Source organism: Myotis davidii, unplaced genomic scaffold (genome assembly GCF_000327345.1).
Source record: "Myotis davidii unplaced genomic scaffold, ASM32734v1 scaffold44, whole genome shotgun sequence".
Taxonomy (NCBI): domain Eukaryota; kingdom Metazoa; phylum Chordata; class Mammalia; order Chiroptera; family Vespertilionidae; genus Myotis; species Myotis davidii.
This window is the reverse complement of record NW_006299705.1, coordinates 10,516,998-10,532,954: the sequence shown is the minus strand read 5'-3', so window position 1 is coordinate 10,532,954 and position 15,957 is coordinate 10,516,998. Positions and strand designations below refer to the sequence as shown.

Genomic DNA, 15,957 nt, shown 5'->3' with positions numbered 1-15,957 from the left:
TGTAACAATGTTTCAAACTGCAAGCTCAGAGGCCGGCAGCGGCAGGCGGGGAAGTTGGCGTCCTCTGTCACTGAAGCAAGCAAGCCTCATGTTTGCTTCAAGCTGCCTGGCTGCCGGCCGCCATCTTGGCTGGCAGTTAATTTGCATATCACCCTGATTAGCCAATGGGAAGGGTAGCGGATGTACCGCTAATTACCATGTTTCTCTTTTATTAAATAGGATGGTTTAGATTATTACTCATAGGATGTTCTCTTGTTAGTTCTAGGTTTTCTTCTTTTTCATTGGATTTAGAGCTTTATTTCTAATTTCCTAGTTTGACTGCTTAGATATTCTTGCTTGCCTTTGGATTTTTTAAATCAAAATTAAAATTCTAATTCAAGATTGAAATTAAAAGTTGCTAACTTAAAATAATTTTAGAGTTAAAGAATGTGGTCAGCAAATGCATTATTAAAACCAAATGCATTCTTTTTATACTTAAGAAGGAGTTTTACAAGAGAGGGGGAAAAGGAAAACAAATTGTTTTTAATTACTGATAACCAGTAATATATTAGTTGTAAAGGGAGTTACTGATTTCTATATCTAAAGTTATCTCCCACAATAGATGATGAAAATCTAATATTAAACTTAATTAACAAAACTCTAATATAATTTGCCCGGCTGTTATGGCTCAGTGGTTGAGTGTTGACCTGTGAACCAGGAGGTCGAGGTTCAGTTCCTAGTTCAGGGCACATGCCTCAGTTGTGGCTCGATCTCCAGTGGGGGGACACAAAGGAGGCAGCCAATCAGTGATTCTCTCACATCATTGATGTTTCTATCTTTCTCTTCTGTCTCTTCCCCTGAATTAAAAAACAAACAAATAAAACCTCTAATATAATTTAAATAATCTGGATAGTTTAAAACACATATCTCAACACAGTTTCTTAAAGAATTGTCTTTTTATTTTTGTAACTATTTTAACCAAGAGAAGAATTAATGTTTTTGTTTATCTTTGAAATGTTACTTATTCCTTAAGAATCTGTTCACTTGGGCTGTTATCACTTATAGATCAAATTCAGGTACATAAAACCTCAGAGTAAACACTTAAATATAAAGATTACACTTTCATACTACTGTCATTGGTTCCGGAAAAAAATGGGTAATTGATCTCTATATTCATCCATGAAAAACTATTAATACCTTTGATTTGGACTCAATGTAAAATAAGATGCAATCAAATTGTAAGGCATGGGATGATACTCTCACTGGGTGGAATAGCTAAGTCCCAGGAACAACTGTAATTAACATGGACTTGGTAGTAAGGAGAGAAAACCCTCACTTGTGCCGGGTTCCACCTCTTTTACTTCTTTGCTTTATATAGGGCAATTTACATCGCCATGACTTGTCTGTTACTAGAGTCCTCGTCTGTAAAATGAGGTTCAGACTCATAAAGTTTATATATTAAACACTTAACATTAAATGTAATAACTGTTGCTACTGTTATTTTCATACCCCTAAGCTTATATATTACAGAAATTAAACACCTTTTAATGTAATATAAATTGCAAATCAGTAAGACTATAAGAGCTATACATTACAGCTTTGTGGAGTTCAAATTACTGTTTTTTAATACATTGTGAATAAATTATTTTTAAAATTGCCTTGATGATGAGCCTTGGCCAGGTTGCTCAGTTGGTTAGAGCATCATCCTGATACATATACCCATGGTTATTGTTTTGATCCCAGGTCAGGGCACATACAGGAATCAACCAATGAATGTATAAATAACTGGAACAACAAATCAGTGTTTTGTGCCCTTTCCCTCCCTCTTACCCTTTCTTCCTCCCTTCCTTCCACACTCCCTCCCTCTCTCTCTCTAAAATCAATAAGAAAAAAGTTTTTAATTAACCTTGATGATGAAATGAACATGGAGGAAAATAATTTGTCAGGTTTTTTCAAGATGCTGTATGTGTCTAATAGATTACATCTTTTTTCTTCTTTTACCAGTTATTTATCAGAAAGTCTGATGCTGAAAGAGAACAGAACTTGCTTGTCACAGTTATTAGATGTAATGAAAAGTAAGTAAAAGAAAACTTTATAAAATATTCTATAACAAAGTTACTTTGTAAAATATCTTAATATTTAACTTGAAATAACAGATTGTTTATGTTTACTGTCATTGAATTATTGTATCATGGAGGCATGAAGGATATATTGGTGGGGAACAAATAGAAGATGCACGAAAAGCAGTTTTTATACAGATAGAACTTAAGAAAGTAAAAATACAGTCAGACTTAGAAAGGGTTAAGTTTTAAAACAGGGTTCTTTTAAAGTGTAACCAAATATGTGATAGGCACTGAAAAAGATCTATAGAAAACTAAATTTAGGGATATTTAAATTTGGAACTTCTATTTTGTAGATACATCAGCTTTAACTAGTTAGTTAGCATGTGTCATTTGCTAGTCATTTTGTTAGTTAATATTACAAAAACTGTGGTTCTCAACTGGTTGCTATTTTTGCAGTATCTGGAGACCTTTTTGGCCGTCACAACTTGGGGCGTGATGGTGGCTGCTATCAGCATCTAGTAGGTAGAAGTAAGAATGCTGCTAAATATCTTATAATTCACAGTAAAGCCCCTTGGAAAGCTGAAAAGATATTCATGTCCTAATCCCTGGAGACTATAAATCTTAACATATATGCAGATGTTATAAAGTTAAGAATCTTGAAATGGGGAGATTATCTTGGATTATCCAGGTAAGGCCTAGATGCAATCACAGGAGTCCTTGTTAAAAAAGGCAGAGTGGAAGGTGTGACACACAGAAGGCAATGTGAAGACAGCAGAGGGAGATTTGATGATGCTCGCCTTGAAAATTGGAATATTATGGCCACAAGCCAAGGAATGCTGGTAGCCACCAGAAGTTGGAAAAGGGAAGGAATCAATTTCCCCCTGGGGTAGGAGTGGGGATAGTCTAGCTGGAGGGCCTATCCCTGTCTAGGCATTAGGGATGAATTAATTAAATGTTTGACCAAATACAGCAGGCTAATTCTTTTTTAAAATTCTTTATTTAAATATTACATGTTACCTTTTTCCCCCATTGACCTCTCCCTGGCTGCCCCCACTCGCCAGCACATAACCTTACCCCCCCTACTTCTGTGTCCAGTGGTCATGCTTATATGCATGCATACAAGTCCTTTGGTTGATCTCTTACCCTCCTCCCCACCCTCCCCTGCCTTCCCTCTGAGGTTCGATGCGTCTTTGTTTCTGGATCTATTTTTGGGTTCATCAGTTTAGGCTGTTCATTATATTCCACAAATGAGTGAAACATGTGATATTTATCTTTCTCTGACTGGTTTATTTCGCTTAGCATAATGCTGTCCAGGTCCATCCATGCTGTTGCAAATGGAGAGTTCTTTTTTATAGCAGCATAGTATTCCAGTGTGTAGATATACCAGTTTTTTAATCCACTCATCTGCTGATGGGCACTTAGGCTGTTTCCAAATCTTAACTATTGCAAATTGTGTGAGCAGGCTAATTTAAAGTTGGTAATTTTGTATGGCTGGCGAATGATGTTATAATTATTCAAATGACCCTTGGCATATAAAAGGTTCACCACCCCTGCCCTGGGGCCTCCTGAAAGAGGGTGGCTTTGCCAACATTTTGATTGTGGCCTAGTGAAATTGATTTCAGATTCTTGGGCTTCAGAACTAAGAAAGGATGCGTTTATGTTATTTTAAGCCGTAGTAAGTTTATGGCAATTTTTAATAGTAGCCTTAGGAAACTAATATAGCCCCTTGCAACAAAGAATTATCCAGCCCAAACGATCATAGTGCTGATGTTGAGAAGCTGTTTTAGGGGTTGAGTAGAACCTCCACTTAACTGATCTGGCTAGATTAGCCAGCCCCCGTCTGTTCTCCATTCTTATGTGTGGCACTGAATGCTCATGACTACTTGCCTACTCTTTAGGATTAAAAGTAAATTGTATTTTTCCCCAAAACTTTTTGTGCCAATGTCCTTGTTAATTAAATTTGTAGTTTAATTAAATCCTGAATAAACCAGTAAAATTTGAGATTGAAGATCTGGATCTTAAATGATAATAGAAAATGGGTATAATTTTTATGTTTTTGAAGTTTAAAATGCTTCAGGACATAGAAGCATCATTTCTTGCTATCTGTTTGAAGTGATCTTAAGAGCTTCCCCCTTTTAATTTATTTGTGAATGATAAATTATAGGTTTTCAGTTATACTACTACAGGGTTCACTTCCAAAGCTATAAATTGGAACATGGAATTTAGTAGTTAGAAGGGGCCTAAAAGATAATAAACTGTGATCATTATATAGCTGACAGTTTTATTGCTGATGTCTTCTTAATTTTACTCTTAACATGAAATAAGGAATAGCTCTTGATGAAATACTCAGAACTTTAACAATATTAAGGTATCTTATCCATCTTTTTGCAGAACCAAGATACTATCCTGGGGCATTGAGTCACAAGTATTAATTCAGTTGAAAACACTGCTTTATTTGCATTATGAAATAAGTTAGTGGAATAGTCACCCATTTGGAGCATGTGGCTGGCTAATAATAAGCCCTGGATCTCTCATCATTTCCTTTATAAATTTTGATACTTATAGTATTAGATTTATTGTTGTTGGATAACAGTTTAGGTAGAGGAGGCTTCTGCAATTATAAAGTCACTGACATAGTAGTTTGCTTTAAGCCAAAAAGGACATTTTTTGTTTCTTGATGTTTCATTACATGGGTTCTATATTTTATTAAAGCAGAGAATCATCAATTAATACATTTTTACTACGCTTCCTCCCTTTATTACATATTATGTAACTAAAGGCCTGGTGCACGAGATTCATGCACTAGGGGGAAACAGGGGGGTCACTTAGCCTGGCCTGCACCCTCTCGCAGACCAGGACCCCTTAGGGAATGTCCTCCTGCCAGCTTAGGCCCAATTCCCTAAGCCAGCAGTCAGACATCCCTCTTGCAGTCTGGGTCTCTCGCAGTCCAGGACCCCTTGCTCCTTACCGCCTGCCTGCAGCAGAGGCGGGAGAGGATCCTGCCACTGCACTCACCAGCCATGAGCCCGGCTTCTGGCTGAGCAGTGCTCCCCTGTGGGAGCACACTGACCATCAGGGGACAGCTCCTGCATTGAGCATCTGTCCTCTAGTGGTCAGTGCACACCATAGTGACCAGCTGTTCTGCCGATTTGCATATTAGGCTTTTATTATATAGGATAACTAGAGGCCCAATGCACGAAATTCATGCAAGAGTAGGCCTTCCCCCAGCTGCTGGCACCGGCTTCCCTCTGGCACCCGGGACCCGGGATTCCTCTGGGAGGAAGTCTGGTCCAATTAGTATATTATGCTTTTGTTATTATTATAGGTTATAGATGGTTTCCTTTGTTAATAAGTACACTCTTGACCCAGGATAGAATGTTATGAATATGGTTGGTGTCAGGAAAAGCATGTTGACTAAATCATCAAGGAATTACTATAAAAAGCTTTAAAACTGAGCACAATAGGATTTGAAAAAAATACTGACTATATTGTAGGGCATGCTTATCTTTATGCTATATGTTATATGTAATATAGCATAAGCACAGGCAGCTATAATTATTTGGTGTTCATTATATTATAATGCAGAGTACAAATCCTAAAAAGGAGAATCACATCATTTCAAGTGTTTTATGTTGTTCCATAACAATGTGAAAAAAATATTCTACTACCTTATGAGAACAAGGCTTATTATCTAGTACTAGAGGCCCAGTGCACAAATTCGTGCCTGGGTGGGGTGCATCAGGGTGGCCTGCAGGGATCGGGCCCCAGCTTGTGCTCCCAGGCTCGCAGCCCCGCCTGTCAACCCCCCCCCCCACCTGCTTCACCATCCCACCTGTGGGGCGATCAGTTGGGGCTGGGGCCCCTGCCGGTCACTGTCTGCAGGGCGATTGAGCCCCTGCTCCCACCCACCCTGGCCTAGCGCACCAGCTCACCTACTCCACCATCCCGCCGCAGTCCCGCTGTCACCAGAGCCAGTAGTACCTTCACTGCCGCCGGCTGCTGGCACCCGCCACGTTGTGCTGCCCCCTGGTAGTCAGCACACGTCATAGCGAGCAGTCGAACTCCCAGTTGAACAATTTGCATATTAGGCTTTTATTATATAGGCTAATTTTTTTCTCCGCATAGGCATGAGAAACTTGGTGAAGAAATATGAACCACCGAGACCTGAAGAAGTTGCTGTTCTGAAGCAGAAGTTGGAGAGATGTCATTCTGCTGAGCTTGCACTTAACGTAATTACGTAAGTAGTTGGGAGAGTGTTATTCAAAAAGAGATAATGGGATTCCCTGAACTTCTTGCCCTTTTAATTTTTGGATTTTTTGCAGGTTTAAGATCTTGTCTGAGGACCAAGTATACTGTTCCAAACTTATTTTAACTACTCTAAGTAGGGAAATGGCATATTTTCTTTCAGAGGTAAACTATATTAAGGATGGAACCGATAGTAAAATGTGCTGTTAGACCTTCTTTTGTAGCCATAAAGAATACCCATAATGTCTCTCAGTGACTTGTAAGCTGTATGTGGAAATCACCATATTCAGGATCTTTATGCTTTGCAAATTGAAGGATCTACATAAATGTAGTCTTTTAGGAGTTTAAACAGTTGAGAATCTGGTCAGGTTACAGGAATAGAAAAACTGTAAACTGTGGCTTAGCATAGAACTTAAAATTGGTTGATTTCACTCCTGGGTTTCATTGTTAACTAACAAGAATGATTACAGAGACGAAAAGAATGTTGACTTTAATGAGTGAAAATAGTCCACTGTGGCCTAAAAATATTAAATGAAAAATTCTAGAAATAATTCATGAATTTTAAAATTGTGTACTATTCTGAGTAGTATGATGAAATCTTGCAATGTCTCACTCTGTCCCACCTGGGATGTGAATTATCTTTTTGTCCAGCATATCCACACTGTATGTACAGAACAGTAAGGTAATTTGAGAGACTGCATAACTTATTACAGTATGTTATTACATTTTATTAGTTACTAGAGGCCCGATGCACAAAATTCATGCAAGGGGCTCAGCCCTCGCAGCCACGGCAGTTTGCAGCCCCGGCTTTGTCTGGAAGGTTTGGCTGTCTGGTCTAATTAGCATATTATGCTTTTATTATTACAGATTGTTAATCTCTTACTGTGCCTAATTTAGAATTAAACTTTATCATAGGTTTGTATCTATAGGAAAAAACAATATCTATAGTTTGGTACTGTCTGCAATTTCAGGCATCAACTGGGGGTCTTGGAACAATTTCCCCCACTCCCCACAGATAGGGGGGATTACTGAATTGCAGCACTGGTAATTTTCTTTTTACAAGAGATTTGAAATGGGCTTAAACTATGGCTTGGCAAACTATATTATATAGCCCATGGGCCAAATCCAGCCCCACTACCTGTTTTTAGAAATAGTTTTATTGGAATGTAACTACACAGTTTTCATACTGTCTATGGCTGTTTTCACACTATAGAAGAAGAGTTGGGTATTTGAGGCAGAAACTGATGGTTATAGCCTACAAGGCGTAATATATCTACTATCTGTCCCTTCAACAAAATTTTTTCAACCTCTGGATTAAATAATAGAATTTATTAATCTTACCCTTCTAGCTAGTTAATTGAACGGACCATAACCTAAAATCCCTAATTGCCAGAGTTTACATCTTACTCAGATTTACCACCCACTTTGTACTGTGCTAAGCAGATTCTACATTTCTATGTGGACTTGAAGGGTGCTTCTCAAACTAAAGGACTGTTGTTGTTTTTTAATTCATTACAGACCTATATGTTTATAAAATATAACAAGTTACTAAAAAATGAGTAAAAAACATATAATACAAGCTTAAATTTTATTAGATTCGATAGTCATAATTTATCAAATTTCTATAAAAGTTTCTAAACACATGCTCAGTTTCTGTATTTATTGCACACTGGTAAGCACTACTTTAGGATAAAATATTTGTTTTCGTCTTTAAAATTCTTTTATCTTTTTTATTACACAAGTAATAGCTATATCATCATTATGAAAGTCAATCAGTACAGGTAAACCAAAATTCTCTTTGACCAAAAGCGAAACCCCCGTTTCGTCCTCAGAGATAACTTACAGTGTTTACCTTTGCTAGCCTTTTCTCCTGTATTAGTGTATGAAATAAAGTTTTTCTCTTTTTATCGATGTTTTCACACATATAATACATTTAATAGTATCTTTAACTCTTCCTTGTCTGGATGAAAAATATTAGTATTTTAATTTGCATTTCCCTATTACTCTGAGGCATTAACATTTGTATGTTAAACAGTCATTTGTATTTCTTCTATATTGCTTATTTAAAACCCTTGCTCAATTTTCTGGTGTTACTTTCTTGATTTGTAGATCTATATTTTATATACTTATTATACACCTGTTTTTCTTCTGTTGTTTCTTTCACTTTGTGACGTGTAAGGAAATTTATCATTTGTGTTATGCTTTTATATCTAAATACCTTTTCTTAACCTAGTTTGCCTTTTCAACTGTTAAAAGCGTTTAGAATTGTGAATGATTTGAGGTAGAAATCTCATATTTTCAAATAACCTGTTGTAACAGCCATTTTTAAATATTTCATAATTTGCCTTATTACAGATTAAATTCCTATATATAGTTGTTTTACCTATCTAACCATTTTAATCTGTTTTAGTATTTGCTAATACCACACTTTAGTTATCATAGCTTTTATGTATGATGTTTTGATGAGAACTGTGATACACTTCTTTTTCAGATTTAGACTTGAGTTCCATGAAAAATTTTATTAGGGTTTTAATTAGAATTACATTGAATTTAAGGATTAATTTGAAAGATATTGTCTTTATAATTCTTCATCTCTTTCCATGTATCCAGGCTTTGTTTTCAGAAAATGTTTTTCATATAACTACAAAATAAATTAAGACTATGTTGCTGTTTATTACATTGCTTCTTGATGATTGCCCCATTACAGGAAGAAGAGGAAAGGCTATGAAGATGATGATTATGTCTCAAAGAAATCCAAACATGAGGAGGTATGTTCTCCAAAGGTATTTATTATTCTTATTGGGCATTCTAATATGACCATACTATTAAGATTTTATTCTTCCAGAGTGCAAGCATTATATATGTATGTGTGTGTGAAAAAAATATATATATATATAAAGCATTCATACTTTTTTGCATCCTCCTTCATGTACATGGTCCATTATTAGAGATTTTTCTCACTTCTTAGTGTGTTCTGAAGCAGTATAATAGTTACTGGCTGAAGAATCCTTCCTATGGTCATTAAAAGCAGCAGGGATAGACATACATGCTATACATTTTTAGTCTCCAAGGATTCTTCTCTTGTCCTTAAAAAGAAATTGTAACCTGGCAAGTTAGATATAAATGAATAATCAGAGGCAGAAGGTCAGAACTATAACCTTTGTCCTGTAATCAGAGTAGTCTGTGGGACCATGCCTATAAACAACTAACTATAAATATTCTTGATTTATCTACCTTCTGTAATCAGCATATTAAAAGAACATTTTCATAAAGGGAGGCAAGGAGGTAAACAGTATTGGTTATGCTTCAATATAATGTTATCCTTATTTCATCTTCTTTCCTTCTTAGGAAGAATGGACTGATGATGACCTGGTAGATTCTCTCTAACCATTTGAAATTGATTTGTCAGTGCTAACAAATCAACAGAAGGATGAAGCATATCTGGCATTTAAATTTCTTTAAAAATGAAATAATGTGAAAGCATCAAAGTACAGTAAACTTTATTTATTTGAAAGTTTTTCCTTTCAGGGTAGCTTGATGTAAAATAAGATATGTTCAAAGGACCCAGAATAGCACGTGGTTTGGATAATCTGACCCCCCATCCCCATGACTAATAATCAAATTAGTCTTCCTATAGTAGCCAAAGCTGTAACTTATTGCATTTTGTTTAAAACAACATAGGCCAATAAGCAAACATCCCTTGTGAAAAAAGGCACCATTATATGTGGTTTCTCAAATGTCATCTGATGTACTTAGCTATTTGTATGTTACCACTTAACTACAGAATGTATGAAAGCTAGTGAACCAGGTATTTTTTTCCCTCAATTAGTTAACTGAAAACATCTCCAAATGGTTTTCTTAAAAAAAAATCAAACAGGCAGTCTTTAGTAGTTGTCTAGATTAAAAACCTAAAGGTTGGGTAGCAGCAAACTGTATGTTCAGTTTTATAATTAACCTGTTAGATTACCATATAAATGTGTTACAGTTGGTAGAAAATTTTCAGATTAAGTATATTATTCTAGAAATTTATTTAAAATAGAAAGAAGTAGATATAAATGCACAGACTGTAGCACCAGATTACTTTGGTGTGAATCATGGCTACCTCTACTTTGGGTAAATTACTAAAGCTCTGTGCCTATTTTTTCCCCAAAGGAAATAATGCCTCTGTATACTAAGTGTTCAATAAATGTTGGCTATTAATAGCATTTGTTTAATGATTGATTGTAATCTTACTATTCAGTTTCTAAGTTGGAACCAAATTATGGATATTTGTCCAGATTTCTTCTGGAAAACTGGGTTGAAGGAATTCTGAGAAACTCAACTGCCCTGAATCTGTTTTATGGATACATACCTTTCCTCATTGTCAATGCATCCATGGCTGCGCTTTCTATAGGAGTGTAGGTACCATTTTAATTACATCTTAGTATTTGAACACAATATTTACTGCACATGTATTCTCTTTAATAATTCTTTTCATTTTAAGTATGAGCTTTTTTTGGTTTATTTTTAGAATGAGAGGAATAAAATTCATGAAGTGTGACTTACAAAAGTGGAGGAGCCTAAATTGACAGTCCTGCAGGCCAGGGCTGCTAGGCTCTAGCCAGAATTGCAAGCTGTTCACCAATACCTTGTTTCTCTTTTAGGTCACTAAACTGGCATCAAAGCAAGGTCCACATTTATTTCAAATTTTCCTACCCAGTTTTAGAGGTTTTATTTCATCATTGACCAGCTAGTTACTGCAAGGCCTGCAAAGGTAAATAACAAGTTTCCTATTGTAGCTTAAGAGACTGGGAGGGAACCAAACTGCCTAGCACTAGGTTTTTGGAAGGAGATCAAATTGGATACTACTGTGGTGATCCCGCTGAAAAGCAGGAGGGAGGGAAAGGAAAGTAATATGATACAGAGAAAAAGTGGAACTGAATTGACATTAATAAAAGGTATAGTACAGGGTAAGCTGAGTTTTCTGTCATTATTCAACTGTGATTATAGCTATACCAGAGCTAGCTGCCTCCACAGAAATCTTTTAAACCCTCAAATTTAACACTTTGTTTTTTCCTACATTTTAATCAGGGGGATATAATAAAATGTTGCTCTTGGAATATAGGCCTTTAGAAAATTTCTTTAGTGTGGGAAATGATTTTCCTAATAATCTCCCTTGGTTCCTGTCTCATCCACTTTTGATATGCTGCTTAATACCTATCCCCTATACAGTTATAGGAGTGAATGAATTAATATGATCCTTCTAACGAGACCATTAGCAAAAAAAAAAAAAATGACCTGAAGGTTTATCTTCTCTTTGGGCCTTGCTTTAATACTAAATTTGAACTGTTTCTAAACAAGGAAGAAAATTAAATGCTTACCTGTATTTAGACAGAAGTAATCAATTAGTTAATATCCCTTGGTTTTATTTTAACTTAACCCTTGTGAATACTTCACAAAGATACACATACAGAAGCAAATAAAACTATACAAACTAAATACCCAGCAGATACAACAAGTAGTCAGAAGTTCAAAGATGGATAGCTGTTAAGTGACTCATGAGATTGTTTGCATAATCAATTTGGAATTAATGAATACTTTCAACAAAAAGCATTCTAGGTGTTTTTTTTAACACAAAAGAAATTGGTAGTCTAAAATGTTTGGGTAACATGCATCGATCAGTACAATGACCAATATTTATTGAATTTAAACTATTTACTGTTGTAAACATTTAACAAAAGCATTATGAGATCTAAATACAGTTTGAACAAATAAGTGGTATGTTTAAAAAATAAAGTTGATGAGCAATAGTTCCATCTATATTTTCTTTCAACAGTTCTAGCAAGAGAAGTAGCACAGTATTTTTAAAAAAGTATACAGCAAAGGTTGTTCCTATTATAATGGCAAATTCTGGAAACTGTAACAAATAACAGTCAAACGGTCATATTCCTAATCAGGAAGAAGTTACAGTAAGAACAGTATGCAATCCAGTTGTACTCACTTGTTGACAGAGAATGCTTTTTCTTGTCAGTTGATTTCATAGTTCTTTTCCCAAGAGACAGCAAAACTTTGGCAATTGGATGTATTGAAAATATATTCTCAAAGTTCAAAGTACAGTCATATGTTGTATGAAAGGTGATCTGTACACCAAGGCTCAGAGGTTGGTAAAGATTGATTCCATATGTGGAAAAAGTGCAAATATCCTGCACAGATAGCTTACAAAGCTGCTGGTACAATTATCCACCAGCAGAATCTAGGGTTTTGTTTGCATAGCTCACACATCACTGGAATGTGGAAAGGTGTGCTATTTTTTGGCAAGAGCAAAGGAGACATACTGATGTGAATTACCATGTTGGCATGCTGAATCCATGCAGACACTTGGGTGAAGGCTGCTACCTGACATCATTGGTTTTTGTATACTGGTTTTGTTTTTGTTGAAGCAGTTCTGTTATAGCCAGAAGCTTTTTCAGTACATGCTAGACAAGGAAAAACGGTATGAAAATAATTAGTAAATGAATGAAAGCTTGGTCAGAAATTTCAGGTATGGAAACCTAGATTTGAAAAAAAGCCATAATCTATTAAAATCATAAACTTGTGAAAATTTTGGAGTAGATTTAGTCATAATATTTTTTAAGTTAGACTTTTGTACACTAAAGTGACTATAAATTCATTCATGTGTTTGGCATTCTCACATCTTAGTCCAGAACACAGATTTATGAATGATACATCTTAAGCCCAATAAGATCACATAAGGGCAATGAGCTTGTAGCATAGTGATTACTTTACAGAATCATGATTACATTTGGCTTAAAATTAAAACAAATATCACCTTTACCTGTCTTACAAAGTTTTAATTGGGCCAAATCCTCCAATAAAGATTTAAGTAATAATAAACCTAACCCCAGTATAGCAAGGAGAAAATTATGCATGCCATGGGCATATTAGTAGGCCCATGGTACATACTCTACCCAAGTTTCTAAAGTGACTAGAACCTTAATGAGCCAGATTATTATCTTAAACTTTGATTTCAGAATCTCAGATTGAAGAAAACTCAGTCCTTTGTCCTATAAGATCCCTGACAAATTGTTGGCCAATGTAGTGACCTAATCTGGAAGAGCTTATTAGAAATCGCAGTTTCCAATGTCACATCTCGAATTTCTGGATCTGAAGCTTGAAATATTTTTATCAAACTTCCTGAATAATTCTGTTTGTGAATCACTTGCACATGTACGGTGTGTGAGAGACAAAGCCACATCACTGCTGACTTATTAGCTCATTTCCCATTTTCACACATGCCACTGAAGTGTATCATTTTTTTCTGTAGAGTTAACATTATATAAAACAGCAAGATTTGACATTTTGCAATATCAAAAATACATACTCTGAGCCTATTATTCCTGTCAGCTGAGAGCCTTACTGGGATTATGGTTCATTCTTTAAAATGTAAATATAACTGATAAAAATGTTGACCATAACTCAGCTACTTATTACCTCTCAGAGAACGTAACTGTTAATGAAACATTGTTAATGAAGACTGGCAAAAACCTACCTGCTGTGCACCACGCTCATTACTGAGCGTTCTCAGTTCATCTGAATGGGCCACACAAATCTCATGCAATGCTGCTAAATCACGGGAGAGGTCAGTCCTAGAATGCTCTGTAGTGTCCGGAAGTTCAGGTACATTCTTTAAGGAAATCATAAAACTGCATTTAGAAATATAAATCTTAAAATTTCTTCTGAAAAGATCCTAATTGGTTATAATAGAATTAACACATAATAATATCCTTTTAAGTTTCTGTTAAAATCCTAAGGACTTACTGGAATGAAATATTCACTGCTAATTCCGCTAAACAGATTTTGTGATCTTGGTATTCACATCAAAACCATTTTCTTCCACAGCATGGCTGAACACTGTGCATTATTATTGCTATTCTAAATAAATGGGTTTCATGAACTTTACAGAGGTTTGTTTTGTTTTGTTTTGAAATGTGGAACACATGCCAAAAAATGTAAGTACTGTCTGTATTGGTTGCTAATATGGATTAAATGCAACCTAAACTTAAAATTCCTTTCAGACTGAATCTCATTATTAAGATATCATAGCTTGTCTAAATTTATCAACATATGTGAGAAGAATGTGTCAAGCCTATAGTTAATTATCTGTGGATTATTCCCAAAACACTTGCTAATGTGTGAACATGATCAGTGTTTATTATGGTACTTCAGATAAGGTTCGTAAAGTAACAGTCACTATAGGACACTGATAGTACTACTTTATTAACACTAAATACTGATATTTTGAGCCTCAGCCTCAGAATAAAATATGACATGGGCTCCAGAATGGTGACAATATTTGCTATACAATTCCTAAATACTGCAAAAACACTGTTTAGCATAAAGAAATAATTAGAATATAATTCATTCTTATTTATTAAATGACTCAGTAATGAAAGACACTAGTATTTGCCCTGAGAGAGCTTACAGTCTAGTTGATATAACAAAACTAAACTGATCATAGCAATATAGAATTTTATATCACAGACATGCAGAATATACTTAGGAAGCAAAAGAAATTTCAGTTTTTTAGGGCTCAGCAAAGCCTTCCTGAAGGAGAGATTTGAGGTGAGTCTTGAAAATTTGATTTATACAGGAAGAAAGGGAATGGAAGAGTATTAGAACACTGGGATTCTAAGCAATTTGAAAGGCCAGACTACACATGTGGCATTACTAGGAAAGTGGTAGAGAAAGCTGAACTGTAGATAATTATGATTATGGAAAATGGAGTTCCAACCATGAATCTGAAAACCTAGAAATGTGGCTTAAAATGAGCTAGCCTTAAATATTGGATAAACAATTTTCAACCACTGACCAACTAGATTTCTTAGAAAGTAGAAGTATTTCTATCTTCAAAATTTCCCAGGATGTCACATAAGGAAACATGATGAACACAATTATTTGCCCCACTTTGTTTCATAAGAAATTTACAGCATAGATCCATATTTCTGCAGTATTTTTTTTATACCTGAAATTGCAAACTAGGGGCCCACAAGCAGTCCTGATGTTGTTAACTGAATTTGAACGCATTAAGGCAGAACATGAGCATCTCACTTTCCTACTGTAGCATTCCCTAATACCATGTCTAAATTCACACATATATGTTCCCTTTTTGGTTTCTATATATATGAACTGAATAGCAAATACATTTATTTGATTTTAAATTGAATCAATATCTGAAAATTTGTAACTAATTAAATTGTACTAAGAATAAGAAATCCAAGGTCTTAGAAATTATTTTCTTTAAAACTCCCATTCTTAATTTCATAGTCACTATTTTACTTATAAAGGCCCAACTAAGGTATAGGTAGTCGTAATAACTGAAGTATAACTCCAAATCCATGTATGCTATTCCTAGAAAGCCATAAGAATATTCATTCTCCAGTCCATTTACTTAAAAGTAGCAAAAGATGTCACAATAGTAAGGTGAAACAGCTAATCTACACTAATAAAAGAGAAAAATGGTAATTGGCGTACGACGCTACCCTTTTCATTGGCTAATCAGGACTATATGCAAATTAACTGCCAACTCAGATGGCAGTTAACTGACAACAAAATGGCGGTTAATTTGCATATGTAGGCACAATGCAGGGAGGCGAAAGGGAAAGCAGGAAGAAGCCCCCTGCCACTGACAGTG

General features: G+C 35.4%; 2 protein-coding genes across 12 annotated transcripts in view; one reads left to right on the top strand and one right to left on the bottom strand.

The window, feature by feature from the left end:
* Nucleotides 1-15,957, top strand: part of CCNH (cyclin H) — a 48,131-nt gene that overhangs the window by 19,037 nt on the left and 13,137 nt on the right. For 4 of the 10 annotated variants that reach the window (XM_015571588.1, XM_015571594.1, XM_015571595.1 and 1 more), the window contains exons 6-9: nt 1,984-2,054; nt 6,168-6,279; nt 8,995-9,055; nt 10,931-11,635. In XM_015571588.1, coding sequence (XP_015427074.1) covers nt 1,984-2,054; nt 6,168-6,279; nt 8,995-9,055; nt 10,931-11,020 — 334 coding nt within the window. In that variant the 3' untranslated portion in view covers nt 11,021-11,635. Of the gene's footprint in view, nt 1-1,983; nt 2,055-6,167; nt 6,280-8,994; nt 9,071-9,635; nt 10,490-10,527; nt 11,636-14,165; nt 14,276-15,957 lie in introns of those variants that run through there. The other 6 variants (XR_001515847.1, XM_015571590.1, XM_015571589.1 and 3 more) reach the window with 6 other exon arrangements.
* The window catches only part of RASA1 (RAS p21 protein activator 1), a 135,340-nt gene continuing 131,054 nt past the window's right edge, over nt 11,672-15,957 (bottom strand). The window contains exons 24-25 of one of the 2 annotated variants that reach the window (XM_015571586.1): nt 13,816-13,950; nt 11,672-12,742 (exon numbers count right to left, since the gene is read on the bottom strand). In XM_015571586.1, the coding sequence (XP_015427072.1) occupies nt 12,659-12,742; nt 13,816-13,950 (219 nt within the window). In that variant the 3' untranslated portion in view covers nt 11,672-12,658. The remainder of the gene's footprint in view (nt 12,743-13,815; nt 13,951-15,957) is intronic. The other variant, XM_015571587.1, reaches the window with a different exon arrangement.